This window comes from Pongo pygmaeus, chromosome 9 (genome assembly GCF_028885625.2).
Source record: "Pongo pygmaeus isolate AG05252 chromosome 9, NHGRI_mPonPyg2-v2.0_pri, whole genome shotgun sequence".
In the NCBI taxonomy this organism is placed as follows: Eukaryota; Metazoa; Chordata; class Mammalia; order Primates; family Hominidae; genus Pongo; species Pongo pygmaeus.
In genome coordinates this window covers 14,726,598-14,748,218 of record NC_072382.2, presented here as the reverse complement: position 1 = coordinate 14,748,218, position 21,621 = coordinate 14,726,598, and the positions used below count along the sequence as shown (strand labels likewise).

At 39.1% G+C, this 21,621-nt stretch overlaps 1 protein-coding gene across 2 annotated transcripts; it reads left to right on the top strand.

Annotated features, from left to right (window-relative positions):
- Nucleotides 1-6,262: 6,262 nt before the first annotated feature.
- Nucleotides 6,263-21,296, top strand: MS4A1 (membrane spanning 4-domains A1). Of its 2 annotated transcripts, none has more exons than XM_054440346.2 (7): nucleotides 6,263-6,412; nucleotides 12,849-13,023; nucleotides 13,492-13,611; nucleotides 14,781-14,837; nucleotides 16,418-16,654; nucleotides 17,457-17,558; nucleotides 18,786-21,296. In XM_054440346.2, the coding sequence occupies exons 2-7, from the start codon at nucleotides 12,865-12,867 to the stop codon at nucleotides 19,002-19,004; spliced, it is 894 nt and encodes a 297-aa protein (XP_054296321.2). In that variant the 5' UTR covers nucleotides 6,263-6,412; nucleotides 12,849-12,864; the 3' UTR covers nucleotides 19,005-21,296. The 2 variants fall into 2 exon arrangements, with proteins under 2 accessions (XP_054296321.2, XP_054296323.2); XM_054440348.2 differs by lacking the exon at nucleotides 6,263-6,412 and adding an exon at nucleotides 10,716-11,648 and having other exon boundaries at nucleotides 12,675-13,023.
- The last annotated feature ends 325 nt before the right edge of the window (nucleotides 21,297-21,621 follow it).

Genomic DNA, 21,621 nt, shown 5'->3' with positions numbered 1-21,621 from the left:
TTTAGCAATGACTTCTGCTTGTAAGGGAAAGCCAAAGGACACATAGAATCTTAATGCTGGGAACTCGTTGAAGCAAAGGGGAGTGGCTCAAGTGAGGGGGTTCTGGGGACACTTTGACTGATAAAGCATATTCTGCCTCTTGGCAATGCCATCTGCCCCTCTCCCCAAATCAAATGGTCACCTTAGTGTTGTCACCTCTGTTAGTCATGCATTATTTCAACTAAAGGACAGCAATGTGGTGTTGCAAAGATAGGAACCAAAGCCCAAGGCCTGGGGTGACCCAGTCATCTAACTTCTCTGGTTGATGACATCTCCTGTTGATTTCACTGAGACTCCACCCAGTGGCTCCTATTCCAATGGTGTGTGGAAAGATGAGTTGGTTGGTGGAATGGTTTGGCCCACAAATTCTACATTAATGCTGCAAGATCATTGATGTTAAAGAGCTGATCAACTAGAACAGTAACAATAGTAAAAATAATGAGGGCAAATATTGGTGGAACCACTACTATATTCCAGGCATCATTCTAAGTATTATATAGGTGTTACTCATTTAATCTCACAAAAGTCCTAGGAGGTGAGTTGTATTATTATACCCATTTTACAGAAAAAGGAAACTGAAGCACAGAGGGGGTAAGTAATTTGCTCAAGGTCATAAAGTTTGCAATGGCAGAGCCATAATATCAACAGGCAGCTGGTTCCAGAATCCAAGGTCTTAATTCCCATGCCAACCAAAGTTTGGAAGGGACTATTTTCCTCTGGATTCTCTTAACAGCTTTTGCATTCAATCTGTTATGATATCTCGTGTTCTGTAGCCTATGGAGTATACCACTATAAACTTGTGAAAAGAGAAATAAGGTCTTAGTATTATTATAAAAATAGTTTTGAACTTATAGAGCACCTACGAAGGTCTCAAGGACCCCAGGAAATCCCAGACCACACTTTGAGAACCACTACGTTATACAGTATTGCCTCTCACTGGCTGAATACCTCCTAAGTATTAGAGGTCTTACCTGTATCATCTCACTTGTCCTGAAAGCCCTCAGGGTACATATGTCTTTTGTCATAGTCATAAAAATTGAAGCTCAAAGTGGTTAGCTTTTCTGAGAACACAAAAGGAGTATGATTTAGAAAGAGGATTTGAGTCAAGGTCCCTAACTTCAGATCCCATTATCCTACATTGTTTATGATACAGAAAAAAAAAACAGCATACTCAAAAAACTAAGTAACAGGCTTTTATTTCTACTATTTGCTGGCAGCAGCTTAGGTTATAGGTGCATTTGTGAAGGTGAGGGATACAACATGGCAGGAAAAATAAGTAAGTTTTTTACTTCAGTGAAGTTAGGTTATGATGAAAAATACTTGGCAACTGAATGATGTACGGATGTGTGAAGCTTGAGATATATTTAAGGGTGCAAAGTCTTGGGCTTTTAAGTCAGAATTAGGTTTAAATGTTGTCTTGAAGTCAAAAAATAGTAGATCCAAGTTGTGGAGAAAAGGGAATGCTCACACACTTCTGGGGGGAATGTAAATTAGTTCTACCACTGTAAAAAAAGCAGTTTGGCAATTTCTCAAAGAACTCAAAGCAAAATTACTATTCAACCCAGCAATCCCATTATTGGGTACATACCCAAAGGAATATAAATCGTTCTACCATAAACACATATGCACGTGTATGTTCATTGCAGCACTATTTGCAATAGCAAAAACGTGGAATCAACCTAAATGCCCATCAACAGTAGACTGGATAAAGAAAATGTGGTACATATACACCATGGAATACTACATAGCCATAGAAAAGAATGAGATAATGTCCTTTGCAGCAACATTGATGAAGCTGGAGGCCAGTATTCTAAGCAAACTAACACAGGAACTGAAAAGAAAATACTGCATGTGTTCTTACTTATAAGTGGGAGCTAAACATTGAGTACATATGGACACAAAGAAGGGAACAACAGGCACTGGGGCCTACTTGAGGGTGGAGGATGGGAGGAGGGTGAGGATCAAAAAACTACTATTGGGTACTATGCTTATTACCTGGATGACAAAGTAGCCTATATATCAAACCCCCATGACATGCCACTTACCTATATAACACATCTGCACATGTACCCCTGAACCTAAAATAAAATTTAAAAAACAAAAGAAAGAAGAAATGTTAAAATTATTAGAAATAAAGATAGAAGACTTCTTTACAAGGTCAAGGTAGTAAAGAATTTCTTAAACAGATCCCAGAACATGAATAGTACCAGTAAGAACTGATACAACCCATTTAGTCATTATTAAGAATGTTACATAACTGTGACGAGAGCAGCTACAAATCAAAGCCTTTTAGCAACACAACCAACAAAAATAATGGGACATAGAATATATAAAATCCTCCTATACATTAATAGAAAAATACAACTTGATGAAAACTTAGTCCAAAGCCATGCACAGCCATTTCACAGGAGATGAAAACAAAGGTTAATATATGAAAAGCACTCAATTTCTTAAGCAATTGTGGAATGAAAGGAACTCTCCTACCACGATGGTATGAGTGTAAATGAAGACAACCACTTTAAAAACTATTCCCTAGTAAAAGTAAAGATACACATACTTCATAACCCAACAATTCCACCGCTAGTTAATATACGCAAGAGAAATTCTTGCACATGTGCAACATACGACACGTACAAATGTTTCCAGAGCAGGATTGCCTGCAATACCTCAAATGTACATGGACAGAGAACAGATCAATTGTACCACATTCCCTACTGGAGGACCACATACTGGTAAAAATAAATTACTTGAAGCAAATCAACAAAGATGAATTTTACACATTTAATGTTGAGCAAAGAAAGCAAGTCACAAAAGAACATCTTATTAATTCTACCTAAATAATGATTAGAAAACACAAAAACTAAGCAATCTGTCGTGTGAAATATAAACATATGTGGAAAGACAAAATACAATGAAAAGGAAGAGAGTGATAAACACCAAATTCAGCATAATTGTGAGCTCTGATAAAGAGGGTGGCTTGGGGAAGGATAACCTGAGAGCTTTCAAAGGTATCAGTGACACTCTTGTATCTCTAATCATGGCTGTGGGTACATGGTTTTTTGTCTCACTGTTATAAGTACTTTTTCATACATATTATTTAATTTTTTGAGAAATATAATTGAGAAAGCAAAACAACATCTTATTTTCATTAAATTTTTATCACATAATGATATTTTTATAGTCAACACCTGCAGAAAAATGTTACTGTTACATATCAGTAACATATCATCTCCAATGATAGCATATTTATTGGTACATAAGAGAAAAAACTCTTTTCAATAACTATGAGGTCATATAATTGCATTCTTTTCTTCAGCTATATTCCCACATCACAAAACCAAAGGGAGTGATCCAGTAATCTGCACATGGGAGTACATCAGACATTTTTATATCTTAAAACAAATAATAATAAATGTTTTGCCATTTAAAGCTGTGTCACAAATTAATCTTTGTGGGCTTAAAATTTTTAGACTAGAATGCAATAATAGTAATACCTACCTAATGGGTTTACTGTGAACCTTAAATGAAACGTGGAAAGGGAGTTTATCAGTGCCTGGAACTTAAAAATCACTTAGTAAATGGTAGTTTTTAAAATTTATAATTGAGATTTCCTTGCGCTAAACATCACTTATTTTACCATTTACCAGCTTTGCAACTTGGGAATGGCTTCCTCCATTTCCTGAAATTTAGTTTCCACAATTATAAAACAGAATCAATATTATATGTGTGGTAAGGCTTATATGCGGACAACTCTTGACATAAAAGTAATTATTTAACTAATATTACCTTCCTAGCTGTTCCAAATGTAAACTAGTCCCTTAGAACAGAAAGAAGACCCTATAAACTATAAAGTTCTTAAGTACTTTAATTTACATTTTCCTTAGTATGAATTATTTATAAGTGCAACAACGAGATTTTCTGACCTGTAACCAAGTTCTATTTGCAATTAGATCTTTAGCCTCACCTCTGATGAGCCCTATGTCTCCCTTACCAATTCTCTGACACCAAAACCCTCCAACAGCAGATAATTCTGGGTGCCAGGGCCTTGCTAAGCAGTTGGGAATATGACATAATGTTACTTCCTAATATTGGGGAGCCTGGGGACAATTACCTGGGTGAAAGAAAGAGCCAAACAGAACTATTCTTTCTCAGCACTGCTAGGGACACAGCAATCACAAAAACTGCCCCTGCTTTCAAAGGACAAGGAGACAATGGCTGATTAAGGCAAGGACACAAATAATTATGATGTAGCATACAGTTTTCATATAGAAGGCAATGATTAAAAAAATTGGAGTGCTAGGATGTGCAGAGAATAAAAAGGAAATTCACATCAGGAAAATACTAACTAAATAAAAGTTGGCATATTTTACGTAGACTTTAAGATTGTCTTTTGGAAGCAAGGTCACTAGATAATGAAAACAGCCTTAATTCAAAGAGAAATATTTTAAATATGTTATCAACCTAATAAAATATTCTCAGACTTTGGGGGAAGAGTGATGGTGATACATCAAATAAGGTGCTATTGACAAATCCAAATTGTGGTGAGAATTTCAACACACTCAAGCACTAAAATGTTGATCATTCAAATCAGCAAAGACAAGGTAAATGTTTATGCATTCATACAAATTCAAATTCAAGTTTATTTGGGAAGAATCATACATAGAGCCACCTAAGTTATCTCGTTGGCCACAAAGTAGCAAATAACCTGAGACTGACTGGAGAAATACAGGGCTCAAACAGAGAAAAGGGTGCAAAAGACCAGGTTGTGCTGCCACAACTCAAGCCCCTTTGCTGCCATACATTTGCCAAGTCCTGACCCTGTTCCCATGCCAACTAAAATGAAGGCACATGCCTCTACCCACCCCACCATCCAGGACTCAAACCTCAGGTTTCACAATCATCCACAACTCAGACCCTAGGTAATTGTCCTCCCATCACCAATCACTCAAGCATTTCAGCAGATATGCATAGACCCTCAATTAGAATGTTAAATGGATGATGGATCTTCTGTTCCCACCCTCCTTCACTCTACAGCATCTCTGAGAGGTGACTGCATGGCTTTACTTGAGTATTCTTGAAGAAGTAAATTCTCTATTGAAATGGTAGCCAGTTCCCCTAATGAACCGCTCCAACGATTTTTTTTTTTTTTAGAGTGGCATCTTTTTAAATATCACACCACAATCAGCCTCCCCAGAACTACTTCTACCCAGTGGATCTAACCCTATGGTTCCAAACTATCTTAAATTTAAAAAGACAGGCAGAAAGAGAAAGAGAGAAGAGATGAAAGAGAGAGACAGGAATGAACCTCGAATTAGGCAACAGAGCTGCCTGCCATATTTCATCCTTTTAGATTAAATGAACAAATAATTACCTAACTATAGCTCTGTGTCTCTAATAAAATGAAGCAATGAACAAGGAAATAAAAATGTAATTAAAAATCCCACATATGAACATAAAAGTTGAATATTGTAGGGGGAGAGAGATGACATTATCTTTGGGCAAAACTTTGATTCACATCCCAAATATTCAGACTCTCTTGACACCACCAACTTCTTCCATTTCCCTACTTGATCTAGCACTGGGCTTGATGACCCTGCAGCTCCAGACTAGACTAAAAAGAGAGGGGACACAAGGGAACTTGATAGATGGAAGAAAAAGGTGGGTTCAAAGGTAAAAGTGCTATTTCAATTTATATTTCCAAATATGGAGGCTAATTCTTGCTTTGAGTGGCTGGGTACATGTACTATGGCACTAAAGTATAATTTTAGGCCATTTCTGCTAAATCTGACACAAGATATATACATGGTTCATAAGAAACTTAAGTGTGAGCCAATGAGGACGATATTTGGGGACCCCTAAGTATAGTGCTGCCAAGTGTACAGCCTCAGTGATTCTTGAATCTCTGCATGGATGCCTCCTCCCCACCTACTCAGCCCTAAAAGTGAAGCCAGAAGGTAAAAGTCAGTGCTAACAGCCCATCTTTGGCCAACTTCTAGACTCTTTCTTGTCCTTAGGGACCTACCATCCACACCTGCTTATAGGGTGGGGGCTGCAGAAGTTCTTCTAATTAAGGTAGCATGAGCATGCCAGGCAGTCCCCTGGGGTCTTTTTCAAGAAGTGAAACCTGGTAGGGCAGAAACTTTTTTTGCACCTCCTTCAGCTATGGTAAGTGTTAAACCAAAGTAATTGGAGCGAAGCCCAAGGTAGCAGAAGCTACTGATTTCCTGTCACCTGATGTCTATCAGCGATTTCATCTTCAGGCCTGGACTAGCTCACTCACCCTCCCAGTGTGCTTGAGAAACGAACTGCACCCACTGAACTCCGCAGCTAGCATCCAAATCAGCCCTTGAGATTTGAGGCCTTGGAGACTCAGGTAAGGAATCAATTTGCTTTCTTTAAATGACTTAAAGGAAGTGATGGATAAGGTATAGAATGGTTTTGAAGACTGGAGGTTCTTGATCTTAATTCTAGAGTTTCCCTAGTCAGACTTCCTAATAGTTTTATGACTTAAGGAGGGGTAGCGATATCAAGGCTTGCTGCCAACTCACTCCTCTAATCAGTCTCCCTCTCAACAATTACCCTACGCAGTCAACTGTGAATCATTCCACAAAAGTAGTAGATTGCAGCATATATATTAAATCATGGTTTCTAAACCATTGGGTTCAAACTGCAGCTCTACCACTTACAAGCCATATAACCTTGGGCAAATTAATAAACCTCTAAAGCCTCAGCTTCCTCATCTATAAAATGGGGGCAATGGTACCCATTGCATTATGAAAATTAGAACTAAAATCCTGAATCCCTTAGGACTTCCCAATACCAAATGAGAAAATAATCAGTCATAGGCATAATGAAAAAAAAACTCTATTCCTCTTCCTGTAAATGCTTTTGTCTACATTAAATGTAAATACACCTAGAAGTATAGGTGGCTTTACAGGCTAACATTTTCTGGAGGGGATTTGTGGACACCAAGTTGAGCACGAAATCCTGCCTCAAATCTATCACATGGGAAACCAAGAGTAAGAGGGGGCGCTGCAGATGTGGGGGAGCTCTAATGAAGGAAAACAAGGATTAATTTTAATCATGCCATTACTGTTTTCTGAATCCAGTATATAAGTGATTCCCTTTCCCTGTTTCCTATAAAACGGCTTAATCTTACTGCGAATCCGGTGGAAAGAAATGTTTAATCCAGCATTGTGAGCATTTGTGTGTGTGTGTTTTGTTTGTCTGTTCGTTTTTAGTGGAGACAAGGTTTCTCCATGTTGGCCAAGCTGGTCTCGAGCTCCCGACCTCAGGGGATCCACCTGCCTCAGCTTCCCAAAATGCTGGGATTACAGGTGTGAGCCACCACGCCCGGCCATTGTGAGCATTTGTTAAGCTTCCTTGAGGAAGTAGCTGAGTTTGATGTTCAGCTTAATGTTACTGACTTCATAGTACATAGAAAACAGGTTCCCTATGCAAGTCTAGTAGGATACAGGATTCTCCGAAGAAAGTAGTTGATGTCTAGTAAGGAAAGCAAAGAGCTAGGAGCTCTGAAGAATTCCTTGCAATCAGGCAAGGAGAGCAGGAACGCCCTCAGGTGATGTGCATATCTAATGCAGAGTTTGATTGAAAGTAAAGAGGGAGGGAGAAGGAACACTTCAAAGTTGAGAAGATTCAGGAAAGAAGGCAGAGGACATGTATAGACCAGTGGCTCTGGTAGCGGTAGTGGGATATGAGCTTGGGAAGTCATACAGAGCTGAATTCCAAAGGCCTTGAGGGGTTAGATGAAGGGTTTCTCCAGCAGGTAATGACAGGCCAGCAAAGGAGTTCAGGCTCAGGAAGAGCATCACTCAAAGCAGTGATCGGGAGCTTGATGTAGCAGCCTTGTGGACAATGGATTAGAAAAGAGAAAGACTAAAGGCAGAAAAGCATGAATGGAAATGAGAAACTCACAGGTGACTCTGGATATAGAAAAAAGACCCACATGCAAAATGTGTTGCAGAGGTAGAAATGGCATGACTTGGCCACTGACTGACCAATAGCCAAGATGAAGATAGACTGAGAGATGATGGAGCTAAAGTGAAATGTGGTCCCAACTATCTAAGCCTGGGTGGCAGGAGAAACAAATAAAACAATCTGAGACATGAGGCCTGAGAAAAGACCACTGACTTCACAGCACAGTCCTCAAAGAGCAGTTTCAGTCCAGTGACTGGCGGAAACTAGTTGCCAAGCACTGAGAAGTCAGTGGGTGGAGAGGAGGTGGGGGAAGAGAGTGGGTAGCAAAGCTCTGAAGCAGCTGTGGTGAAGAAAATGTGAGCCTGGGCAGTGGCCAAGGACATTGCTAGATTAAAAGAAGAGGACTTTGGGATTCAGGGTCACCAAAGTACATTTTAGTCATAAAAGGAGTATTTAGCACCTTAACAAATGCAACTTATCTCATATTCTCAAAATGATACTTTGAAATGGAGAAGGCAACTATTACCTTAAACTTGCAGAGAGACCACAAGAGGAGCAAGCAAGAGAGCTGGAACTAACTGTCTGCTACATATTGCCAGAAATTGGGAGACTGAAGGTGCAAAGAAGAAATAATTTCTTGGAAGAGCTAACAGCTTGGTTGGACTGAGATGGGCTGAAAAGCACAGAGGGAAGGGAAGTAAGAGCATTCTTACTCGGAGATAAGTGCACAGGAGGCCAGAAGGGATAAAAATGCAAAGCTATTTTGAGTGGAAAAGAATGAAGGGGAGGTAACAAAAGTGAGGCAGTTTTTAAACTTCTCAGTATATGATGGTACAAGTGGACTTAAAAGTCTATTCAAACCAAAACCCATAAAGGCCGTGAGATCCTATTCAGTGGATGGACATGAAAACAGGGGTGCTTTTAAAAATAAAAAAATACTTGCAGGAGTTAGTGTGAGTAATTAAATGAGGTACTGAGTGATCACCTGAGTCTTGATTTTAACATTCATGCTGATTTGGACACCAGCAAATGTAAAATCTTATTGTTACCATATTTTGGCTAATGTGGTCCATAACCCCTACTAATCTAACAACTAGTCTTTGAGCATAACTGTGCATTGGGCACTAAGTCATTGTGAACAATGTATTTTAATGATAAGGCAAAATTGCGAGAATCTCCAATCTCTGTAGGAGTATGTGGGCTAGTTTTATGTATTTATGAATTCTCATGGAACGAAAGCTTTTCATTACAGAGTCAGCCCACAATGCCATGAATCAATTAATATATTTATCTCTCATATATATGAGATATATATATATCAGATATATATATGAGATAGTTTCCATAAAAAATAAAAAACAGAGAAAGCACTCATGTGTTTCTTTATAAACTACTATTTTATACAAATATTTGTTTAAGGTTTGTAGAAGTATAACTGCCATCATGAGATACCATTTTAACAGAGAAATATCACACACACACACACACACACACACACACACAGCCCTCGTGGTCATTATTGCCATTAGTCACAACAGGCATAGCCCAAGTAGAATTGGCTTACAAAAAAGGTTTATCTCACCATTAATACAGACACAGCCTTAATCAAGCAGTTGATGAATAAAATGAAATTAAAACAATGGTAGTCCAATCATCTCCTTCAGTTCAAACAATTGATGACCTTTGCACTTTAAGCTATCTTCGCTAAAATTACCCCTCTAGGGCGGAGTGTAGTGACTCCCAGCTCATTCCATACTTGCCACAGGACCCTGAGAAAAATAACCTCTCTGAACTTCCATTTCCTCATCTGCAGAAAGTAGTCAAAATGCCTACTTAGGAAGGTGTTGAGTGAGTTCGCAATGCCATATACAATATCCCTAGTATATAGTAGTGCTCAGTAAACAACTATAATTATCTGGACTCACCTATGGTACAGCAGAAAAAGCATCAACATCAGAGCTATGGTGAGTGCCTTCTAGCTTGGCTCTGTTGCTAACTGTGAGGTCTTTACCAAGACACATTCTATACCCAGACTGCAGTTTCCTCATTTGTGAAATCAACAGAATGGTTTCTGAGGTTTGGACTAGCTCTAGAAATCCTACCTAGTGACCAGAATCAGTCTGCAAACTCTTTAGTGGGCTATATTAAAATATTCGTTTTTGTTAGAGGTCTTGTAGAGTGGCTTGTTGTACAAAGCAGATCCCCAGGACCATGTGGCATCTGGCTATCTAGGGCAGAGGCAAAATCAAGTGAGAAACAACCAAAGTTTCTTCTCTTCCCTCTAGCCCATGCACCAGACAGATAATAATTTTCAATTGATTTATAGTCATTCACATAGTGCATATATTGGAAGGAGAAAAGAGGGGTCATAAGGGAAAGGCTGAATTCCTATTTCTCACAGGAGACAAAGCAGCCTGGTACCCTGGACGTCTCATTTGAGAGATCCAAGTCTTCATTTTAAATCTTTACTGGCTGGGTGTGGTGGCTCACAGCTGTAATCCTAGCACTTTGGGAGGTGGAGGCGGGCAGATTGCTTGAGTCCAGGAGTTCAAGACCAGCCTGGGCAACATGGCAAGACCCCATCTCTAAAAAAAATATAAAAATTAGCTGAGTATGGTGGTGGTTGCCCGTGGTCCCAGCTACTCCAGAGGCTGAGGCAGAAGGATCACCTGAGCCCAGGAGGTAGAGGCTGCAGTGAGCTGTGATCATGCCACTGCACTGCAGCCTGGGTGACAGAGTGAGGCCCTGTCACGAAAACAAACAAACAAATAAATAAATATTTACTAATTATGTAACTTGGCACAAATAACCTAACTTCTCCATGCCCTTGTTTCCTCTTCTATAAAACACAGGTGATGATTCACCCCTTGCCTATTCTATAAGGCTCAGATGAGATGCCATGTGTCCAATTTACTTCTAGCCCTAAAGTAGGTATAAATGTGAGTGACAGTAGTCAGCTGCCTGTTTTACAGCATACCTGCAGCTACTCAGCTCTGATTGACTTCAGTAAGATATACTTCAGGCTGTGGTCTAATGGCTGGGATGTGGCACTGGCTTCAGTAAGATATGTGACCTGGATAGACAGTCTTGATTTCCAAGACATCTTACATGATTTACAATCAATAAAGACAAGAGCAAAGATGTGTCCCCAAAAGAGGGATTTTCAGATTCCAGGAAAGACCCAATGGAGTCCGCTAAGTGGTTAACGTGAACAAGTGAATACTAAGGAAACCCAAGATGAAGATTGAACAGAATCTTAAAATGTCTGAGCTGGAAAGGGCCTTATTAATTGCCTTTTCACTTCAGAAATGAATAAATCATGAAAACTGATAAATAGCATTTACTACACTCTCCCTTTGTCCTAGGCACGATTACATATGTTAAATTATTTATGTCTTACATCTCAGAGAGGGGTACTGTTCCAACTTTACAGAAGGATAAAATCAAAACTAATGCTCAGTAAAGTGCAAAGAACAAGAATAGCAACAAAAATAACTATTTATTCCAACATGGGTTCTTTGCATACATTTATTTCTTCAATAATATTTATTAAGAAGTAACTAAATCCAAGAATTATTTTAGATACTGAACAGGAGAGAACAAAATCTCTACTTTGATGGAACTTCCATTCTGTGGGGAAGAGATTGACAATAAGCAATTAAATAAATAAGGTAATTTCCTGCAGGGATCAATGCCGTAAAGCAAATAAGATAGGATTTTGTAAAAGACAGCAAATAGGAGTACGTGTTATAGATTGCGGGTTCAAGGTAGGCTCCTCTAGGAGCTGACATTGGAGCTACACCTGAACAAAAAGACACTAGCCATGCACAGACCATGAGCCCAGTTAAGTGTTATAGCAGCCCACGAGATAAGAATTTTTATTATTTCAATTTTACAGTTGAACCTGAGGCCCAGAGAATTTAAAGAACTTGCCCAACATCTCAGAACAAATAGAGGAATCACTATTGAAACCTAGGCAATCTGACTCAGGAGGCCACAGTCTTACATACCGCATTAGAAAGCCTTAGAGAGCCTTTTCTTTTTCTTTGAGACCAAGTCTCACTCTGTTACCCAGGCTGGAATGCAGTGGCATGATCTCAGCTCACTGCAACCTCTGCCTCCTGGGTTCAAGCAATTCTCCTGCCTTAGCCTCCCCCGAGTAGCTGGGATTACAGGTGCACACCAACACGCCTGGCTAATTTTTGTATTTGTAGTAGAGATGGGGTTTTGCCATGTTAGCCAGCCTGGTCTCAAACTCCTGACCTCAGGTGATCTGCCTGTCTTGGCCTCCCAAAGTGCTTGGATTACAGGCATGAGCCACCATGCCCGACCTTGAGAGCCTTCTTGATGTGACTTGCACAAGGTGGCAGAGTTAGAGACAGAGGGAGGCCTGGAATCGACCCCTCCTGCTTCTACAGATAGTCTTTACCATACTCTGCAATGTTGCCTCTGGCCCATCGTAATGCACAAAGGCAGATAAGCAAAAGGCCAAGGACAAGTCCATTGAAAACACATTTTTCAATATTAAAGCACAAGAAAAGCATCCAGGAATAAGAAACAAAGAGGACATGCAATCATATATGCAAGGTGTTCTCTACAAAGATGAAGTATGCCCCAAACCCAGTTGCCAAGATCACCGGCAGGGACTCCTGGGCCCACATGCTCTTCCTAAACAACCCCTCCATCTCCTTTCTCAGAACTCAGCAGTAGGCCTTGCCTCAGATCCAAGGTCACTCGGAAGAGGCCATGTCTACCCTCAATGACACTCATGGAGGAAATGCTGAGAGAAGCATTCAGATGCATGACACAAGGTAAGATTGCCAAAAATCTTGTTCTTGCTCTCCTCACTTTGTTATTTGTTTTATTTTTAGGAGTTTTGAGAGCAAAATGACAACACCCAGAAATTCAGTAAACGGGACTTTCCCGGCAGAGCCAATGAAAGGCCCTATTGCTATGCAACCTGGTCCAAAACCACTCTTCAGGAAGATGTCTTCACTGGTGGGCCCCACGCAAAGCTTCTTCATGAGGGAATCTAAGGCTTTGGGGGTAAGTCAGTTGCCTTCCATCCCACGCCGCAGGGATTCTCTGGCCGACAGAAGCTGATGCTGTATAGGCCACATACAGAATTCAATCCAATTTGAAGAATTGGGATCCAACCTTATGTGTTCTTTATGTCTAACACAGTGGGCCAAATCAGGGGTGCATCAGAGAAGTTATCACCTAGATCACCTCTGGGTGATCTTATGTCACCTTTTGGTTTTGGGGCTTGTATATTCAGGGGTCCCCCATCCCAGTCCATTGCCAGAATCCCAGGCATATATGCTCCCTGGAAATGCCCTGTGTGGTTGAGGAAACAGATTCGAACAAGAAAAAGATAAAATTCTTGGCACCTCCACTGCTTCCTTTAGGCATTCCTCACAGCTCCAAGTCAGGAGCCAGAGCTTCCAACCTTGTCTTTGCCTGCTAGCAGTGATGATTTCAGCTCATCCATTGCTGCCTCTGTTCTCTCCCCAGGCTGTCCAGATTATGAATGGACTCTTCCACATTGCCCTGGGGGGTCTTCTGATGATCCCAGCAGGGATCTATGCACCCATCTGTGTGACTGTGTGGTACCCTCTCTGGGGAGGCATTATGGTGAGTAAAAGAATAGCAGCCATTTGGGAAATGGTGCAGACAAAAATGTTAAAAGGCTCCACAGGGATATGCCAGATTATTTCTGTGTTGAGGGAAATATATGAGTAGGAAATATTATTGGGTTAAAGTAATTAAGAAGACAGGCTGACCAAATTGAGTATAAATCCCATGGTTGAGAGTCAGTGGTCCTATTTCATGTGAATTCAGAGAAAGGGGCCCTGCATGGATCTCACAGGGACTGTCCAAAGCAAGAACTCTCCAAAGTCAGTTCTGGTGGGGAGGGTGGCCCTAGACATTTAGACTAGATAGCAAGATGTTTTGGAAAGCAAGAGGGAGCAGGAGCATCCACTTCTCCCATCTACTCCTTCTTGCTTACAATTCTGTTTGGTTACTATGGTACCTGGTGAAATTTGTCCCATCACAAGTCAGTCTCATTTTGCTTATCAACAGAGCAGCACTCTTTTGGCTGTTTTATGTACATGTTTTCCAAATCTGTAACCCTGTCTGGGTGTGGCACATAGGACAGTGATGTTTATTTCCCTGTGATACTTTTCGTAGTTGCCACTATAAAAGATAAGTCCAGGATTAAAATTTTCCAAACAAGTAGAGGCGAGTTAGAACAAGAGTTTCCTCCATTCTACAGCCTGAATGTGAGAAAAGGAAGATGAGCAATAGTCATCATCACTTCCTGTAACAGCCAATGTTTTAATGGAGTGCCTGTGCCATTCAGGTCAAGTATGTCCTTCTCCATCAGTTTACTCTTCAGAGGGCATCAGAGTCATTTATGTCACTGTGAACCCCAAAGGGCAGTTCCACAAGTTAAAAACAAAGAAAAACTAGAAATAAAACTTTTAAATTCATGGTATGAGTATTAATTGATGAGGAAATATGAGTTCTGTCTCTTTGGTCTTACTATATTCCTAGTCACAGATCCCCAGATGATTGAGCGAAAGGCATGAATTTAGTGTCACTGAGCCTGAATCAAGGAGAAATATGACAGCCAAAAAATGAATAAAACTGATAAAAATGGGTGGATGGTTGCGTGAAAGTTGCTGAAAGTGTAGGCTTCTTTCTGACCAGTTATCAATGTTAAAAAGTGATCTCCCTCTCTCCTCTTTCTCCTGCCTTGCCCACTCCCTCTCCATTTCCCCCACCTCTCTTTTTTATAGTATATTATTTCCGGATCACTCCTGGCAGCAACGGAGAAAAACTCCAGGAAGTGTTTGGCAAGTAACCATATGTCCTTCTTTCCCACGTGTCAGAGAAGTACCTATTTTTTCAGTTAAAAACTGAGACCCTTAAAAAGCCAAGGTATCACAGCCTCTCAGCCCTAAAAAGCAAAGACCCTCCACAATGTTATTGTGATTTTATTCATGAAAAACTTAGAAGCAAGGTCTATCTGAAGTATGTTCATGGGAACAGAACTAAAAGCAGATCCATGAAAACCATACCTACAGTCTTATGAATGTTAAATGCTGTGTGAAAATAATAGATCTTTCTGAAAACCCTACCTTTTCTCCCAGATCACCATTTAGGAAAATTATCTGATCAATGTCATGATTGATTCAAATTCTAGCTAAGCCATTTTTTGGCCGTAACATTGAACAAGTCAGTTTACCTCTATGTTCCTGAGTTTTCACCTAGAAAGGAAGGGTAACAGTCCTTGCTACCATGTGACGTCCAATGGAGATGAAAGGCAGTAGAGTGTGTGATGGTGCTTCAAAGGCTATAAGGTACTACACTGCGGTCTTGCCCATAAAACCCCTAGGGACCCATGTAGATCCACAGGAAACTGGCCTGCAGAGCTGCTGATGCTGTATGGATGAAAAGAGTTTACCAGCAAGTTCGCTCCCAAAAAATTCCTCCCCTAACACTGTCTCTTACTAAACTGAGTTACTTTCATAATCAATGAGGGAATGGGTGGATTGAGATGGTTCCTGTCTTAAAGTGGCCTGACAAACTCAGTTTTGGGGGGAAAACTTTTTATGAACATCAAATTATTCTCTAGATACAGCCAGACTTACTTACTTGCCATGTGTAGGTCATAGAGCCAGTAATGAAATACGTGCAGCATAAAATAATAATCAATAATCCCATATCATTATGGTACTTGTTATTTATATTTTCCTGTTTCAACCTTTTATCATCCCTGCAAGGTAGAACATTCACACTGATAGTCTCTTACCTATGCTACCCAAAGACATCAGCCCTAATTGTATTTTGGAAGATGGCTGACTGGGGCTGATTGCAGCCTATGTCAGCAGGAATAGGTGTTGTTACTGTTGTTGTTTCTGCTTTTTTTATTTCCATTTATTTGATAGTACAGATCTAGAGGGTTCTATCTGAACCTTCCCAACCCATACTTCATAATACCATCCAACTAAAGTGTGATACAGGAACCTTCTTCACTCTCTTCCCTCTACCTATTTATGCAGACAGATAATAAACTGGATAATATTTATCTTCACTTATTCAACAAATATTTATTGAGTGCCTACTAGGATGGTGGCAGTGGCAGTGAAGGAAATGCAGGGATACAAGATATAGAATCAAGGGTTACTCTTAGAATTTTTGCTTTATAAAACAGATGGATGGTGAATGAGATAGGGAAGACTGAGAAAAGAACAGGATAGAGACATGATTTTATTTTATAGTGACAAAGAGGCTAAAAACATCTGAGAGAACTTCAGTATATTTAGTTGTAGTTGCTTTGTGAGTCAGGGCAGTTGCATTTGGAATTCCCTCCCAGATTATGTTTTCCAAAGGGAAATCAAACCCAGTTAATAAATCTGTGTCTCCATTTCAGGTCAAAGGAAAAATGATAATGAATTCATTGAGCCTATTTGCTGCCATTTCTGGAATGATTCTTTCAATCATGGACATACTTAATATTAAAATTTCCCATTTTTTAAAAATGGAGAGTCTGAATTTTATTAGAGCTCACACACCATATATTAACATATACAACTGTGAACCAGCTAATCCCTCTGAGAAAAACTCTCCATCTACCCAATACTGTTACACCATACAATCTCTGTTCTTGGTAAGTGTTCTTGGTAAGTGTGAGATTGGATTTGTCTCCAGGGAGGAAGGATGACTTGTTTATTATGAGCATGAACTCTGGATCAAGACCACCTGAGTTTGCTAGTTATTGCCTGTGTGGCTTTGGGAAAGAATTTTAACCACACTGTGCCTCAATTTCTTCAACCGTAAAATGGGGATGGTAACACTATTTATCCAATAGGGTTGTTCTGAGGAATAAATAAGTTAATATATACAAAGCATTTAGAACAGTGTTTGGTACACAGAAGTACTATGTAAGCATTGGCTTTAACATTAATTATTGTCAACATCATTAATGGCATTAATATTTATCATTATATTAACTAAGATGAGCATAGAAGAAATTCCTAAGATGTTATGAATATCTTTTGCCCAAGGACTTTTAAATGTAGAGTTTGAAAGAGATTAAAAAAAAATGCATCTCCCAAGGATGAAGAGGTCTCCTAGGCATGATGCCACACCAACTAAGGCTGAATACAATTTAATTTGAGACTCATTACTTATTCTTTCCTATACAGAATTGATTCTTCAACTGATTATTCATACCTTACTTTCTATCAGCAATACACATTAACCATCTGTTGTGTGCCGAAAGTTGTGTTAAGAGTTAGGGTTATAAAGACGCTGTCTCCTGTACTAGCAGTTCTCACAGCTATTCATTACCTGTCTAAAGAATTGATCTCTTAATCATTCAATTATAGTCAACAGTAACTTACTGAACACCAACAATGTTCTTTGTGCCATTATTACATTTTCACCTTCATTCTTCTGTTGTTTTTCAGGGCATTTTGTCAGTGATGCTGATCTTTGCCTTCTTCCAGGAACTTGTAATAGCTGGCATCGTTGAGAATGAATGGAAAAGAACGTGCTCCAGACCCAAATCTGTAAGTAGTAGCCCCTCTGGCCAAAACCTCCCTCTAGAAAATCCACATCCACAAAGGATCACTTATGGAGAATGTAATCTGATGAGTCGTTGAAACTAGGAGCTTGATTTAAAAAAACAATTGGTCTTGGCATATTTCTAGAAAGCAAATAATATCAATAATAAGGAAAGATGTCTTGAAATTTGAAATAAGTCTGTAGTTAGAGCCTACAGTTCTATATTCTGTGTGTCTTTTTTTTTTTTTTTTTTTTTTTTTGAGACAGAGTCTCACTTTGTCGCCCAGGCTGGAGTGCAATGGCGCGATCTTGGCTCAGTGCACCCTCCGCCTCCCGGGTACAGGCGATTCTCCTGCCTCACCCTCCTGAGTAGCTGGGATTACAGGCACCCACCATCATGCCTGGCTAATTTTTGTATTTTTGTAGAGACGGGGGTTCACCATGTTGGCCAGGCCAGTCTTGAACTCCCGACCTCAGGTGATCCCCCCACCTCAGCCTCCTAAAGTGCTGGGATTGCAGGTGTGAGCCAGAGCCACCATACCCCGCCTCTGTACATCTTCTTATTAACCTTCTCTGCTGCTTGACTTCAGGCTTCCATCCTGATTTCATGATTCCATATACAGTGTGTAAAAGCAAGATGGTTGAAGGTTGAAGGCTGACTAAAGTCACTAGTTCTTTGGTTTCATTTTTCAGTATTCCCCTCTTCCCTCTTTTTCACCTAATTCCTCTTCCAAAACAATAGGTTAAAGGGCTCCACAAATGGGAAATAAAAAGAGACCAATAATAGATATATTACTAACTGCTTCAGAACCAGACTGTTAGATTAAGAATAGAATTTAGAAATCATCGCTAATTACTTCATTTTGCATTTAAAGAAAAATAGTATCAAAGAGAGAAAATTATTCTCCCAGAGTTATATTCACTAAAGGCAAATCAGAACGAAAATCTAAACTCCTCTATTACTGCAATGTTCTTTTCCCAATACCACGTGGTCATTCCAGGCACTGTGGTCAATGTCTGTTACCCTTGAAGATTTATTCAGACTCGAGTTTTAATAAGTGACTTGATAAGGATTTAAGCACCTGCAAAATAAATCTTGGCATTTAAAGGCATATAATAAATGACATAAGTAGCATAAAAACCAGGAGGTATTTGATAAATGTTTGTGGAGATTGTTGACAAAGGTGTCAGTGGTAAAAGTAAAGAATAGTTTGTTTAATTTTGTGTTTTAGAACATAGTTCTCCTGTCAGCTGAAGAAAAAAAAGAACAGACCATTGAAATAAAAGAAGAAGCGGTTGGGCTAACTGAAACCTCTTCCCAACCAAAGAATGAAGAAGATATTGAAATTATTCCAATCCAAGAAGAGGAAGAAGAAGAAACAGAGACGAACTTTCCAGAACCCCCCCAAGATCAGGAATCCTCACCAATAGAAAATGACAGCTCTCCTTAAGTGATTTCTTCTATTTTCTGTTTCCTTTTTTAAACATTAGTGTTCATAGCTTCCAAGAGACATGCTGACTTTCATTTCTTGAGGTACTCTGCACATACGCAACACATCTCTATCTGGCCTTTGCATGGAGTGACCATAGATAGCTCCTTCTCTCTTACATTGAATGTAGAGAATATAGCCGTTGTAGCAGCTTGTGTTGTCATGATTCTTCTTTTAAGCAACTTTCTTACATTGAAGAAAGGCAGAATGAGTGCTTCAGAATGTGATTTCCTACTAACCTGTTCCTTGGATAGGCTTTTTAGTATAGTATTTTTTTTTCATTTTCTCCATCAGCAACCAGGGAGACTGCACCTGATGGAAAAGATATATGACTGCTTCATGACATTCCTAAACTATCTTTTTTTTTTCCACATCTACGTTTTTGGTGGAGTCCCTTTTGCATCACTGTTTTAAGGACGATTTAAAAAATAACAACTAGGGACAATATAGAACCCATTCCATTTATCTTTCTACAGGGCTGACATTGTGGCACATTCTTAGAGTTACCACACCCCATGAGGGAAGCTCTAAATGGCCAACACCCATCTGTTTTTTGTAAAAACAGCATAGCTTATACATGGACATGTCTCTGCCTTAACTTTTCCTAACTCCCACTCTAGGCTATTGTTTGCATGTCTACCTACTTTTAGCCTTTATGCAAGAAAAGAAAAAAATGACCATAGAAAATGCCACAATGAGGTGCCCAAATTTCAAATAATAATCAACATTTAGTTGTATTTATAATTTCCAGATGACAAAGTATTTTATCAAATAACTTCATTTGATGTTCCATGATCAAGAAAGAATCCCTATCTCTATTTTACAAGTAATTCAAGGAGGCCCAATAACTTGTAAACAAGAAAAGGTAACTTGTCAACAGTCATAACTAATAATTGTGAGAGCCTTGTTTCATAACCAGGTCTTCTTATTCAAATCCTGTGATGCTTGAAATAACCAAATTGTCTCTCCAATGTCTGCATAAACTGTGAGCGCCAAGTCAACAGCTTTTATCAAGAATTTACTCTCTGACCAGCACTAAACAAGCACTGAGAGACACAGAGAGTCAGAATCAGATTTTACCCATGGGGATAAAGACTCAGACTTTCACCACATTTGGAAAACTACTTGCATCATAAATATATAATAACTGGTAGTTTATATAAAGCAGACATTAAGTGCTATAGACATTCTCAGAATATCATACTTGGAAACAATGTAATTAAAATGCCAAATCTGAATCAATAGCTTCCCTACTTTTCATTTCAGATATACTAGTACCTTACCTAGAGATAATGTTAACCTAGGGTGAAGTCACTATAATCTGTAGTCTATTATTTGGGCATTTGCTACATGATGAGTGCTGCCAGATTGTGGCAGGTAAAGAGACAATGTAATTTGCACTCCCTATGGTATTTCTACATTTTTAGCGACCACTAGTGGAAGACATTCCCCAAAATTAGAAAAAAATAAGATAGAACATTTCTGTCTATGTAAAGTTCTCAAAATTTGTTCTAAATTAATAAAACTATCTTTGTGTTCTTTTCTGCAGCAGATGATTTCAACATGGGTGTTTGTCCATTCTTCTTTACTCTTGAAACATTAGACCATGGGAGGCTCTTACAGCCTTGAGTTGATATTTATATAACCCCAATCTAGGTTTGAACTGTGAGGTGTCAGGTCATCAAATATTCATGCCTATATAGTCTTACACAGGTTCTCAAAAAAAATGTTCATGGGATAGATCATTGATAATGGATTCCTTATTCTCAGAACTCCAGACGACTGAAATATATGAGAGAAGAAGGAAAAGGACATGGTAGGGGCAGGCCTGAGAAAAAAATGAAAGTCAGAAATCTTTAAAAAAATACAAGATCTTATTTCTATCTTATTTTTTCTCCTCTTCTGAAACATATATGAGGATTCCTCTCCAAACCCATGGTTTCTCTAAGAATTTTCAGTCATTTGTATGACCTCAAATAATTAGTTTTAGCTGACCTCACGTAACTCCTTATAATAGGAGACATCTTTAATGTCTGCTATTAAAGAAGAATGAAAATTCTTATGACCTTCTCCCCGATTATCCCTTTGGCAATATAGAGTCAAATAATAACATTGGCCAATAGTAAACATGCTTTGCCAAGAAGTGGAAGATTATTCTCTAGCCTTAGTTTTTCCTCCCAATTTGCGTTTTTGTAAAAATAATGTTGTATCCACAAAGGAAATAAACTTTAAAAACCCAATTGCACTCATTGACTAGGAGGCTGACATAACTTATTTTCATTTTCTTCTGGTTTTCTTATAATCTTTGTTTAAAATAAGGTGATAAACCATCCCAGTTTGTCTGAGTCTGAGGGATTTCCTGGGATACAGGATTTTCAATGTTAAAACCAAGATAGTCCCAGGCAAACAGGATGGTTGATTATCCTACTTCATAGTAATGGATAACTTTACTCAGTTACAATCACTGCATAATATTTGCTTTTTACATGTAACATAGATTTTTCCTTATTGATACATAATTTCATAAGCATCACTTAATTTCAACTTAGGATTTTATGAATCAATATAAATTTACCAT

What these genes read in the sequence shown, in the direction of transcription:
- MS4A1 (XM_054440346.2), top strand. Translation starts at nt 12,865, where the DNA reads ATGACAACACCCAGAAATTCAGTAAACGGGACTTTCCCGGCAGAGCCA. An exon ending in GGGAATCTAAGGCTTTGGGG is followed by an intron (nt 13,024 to 13,491) that starts GTAAGTCAGTTG and finishes TTCTCTCCCCAG; the next exon opens with GCTGTCCAGATTATGAATGG. An exon ending in CGTGCTCCAGACCCAAATCT is followed by an intron (nt 17,559 to 18,785) that starts GTAAGTAGTAGC and finishes TTTGTGTTTTAG; the next exon opens with AACATAGTTCTCCTGTCAGC.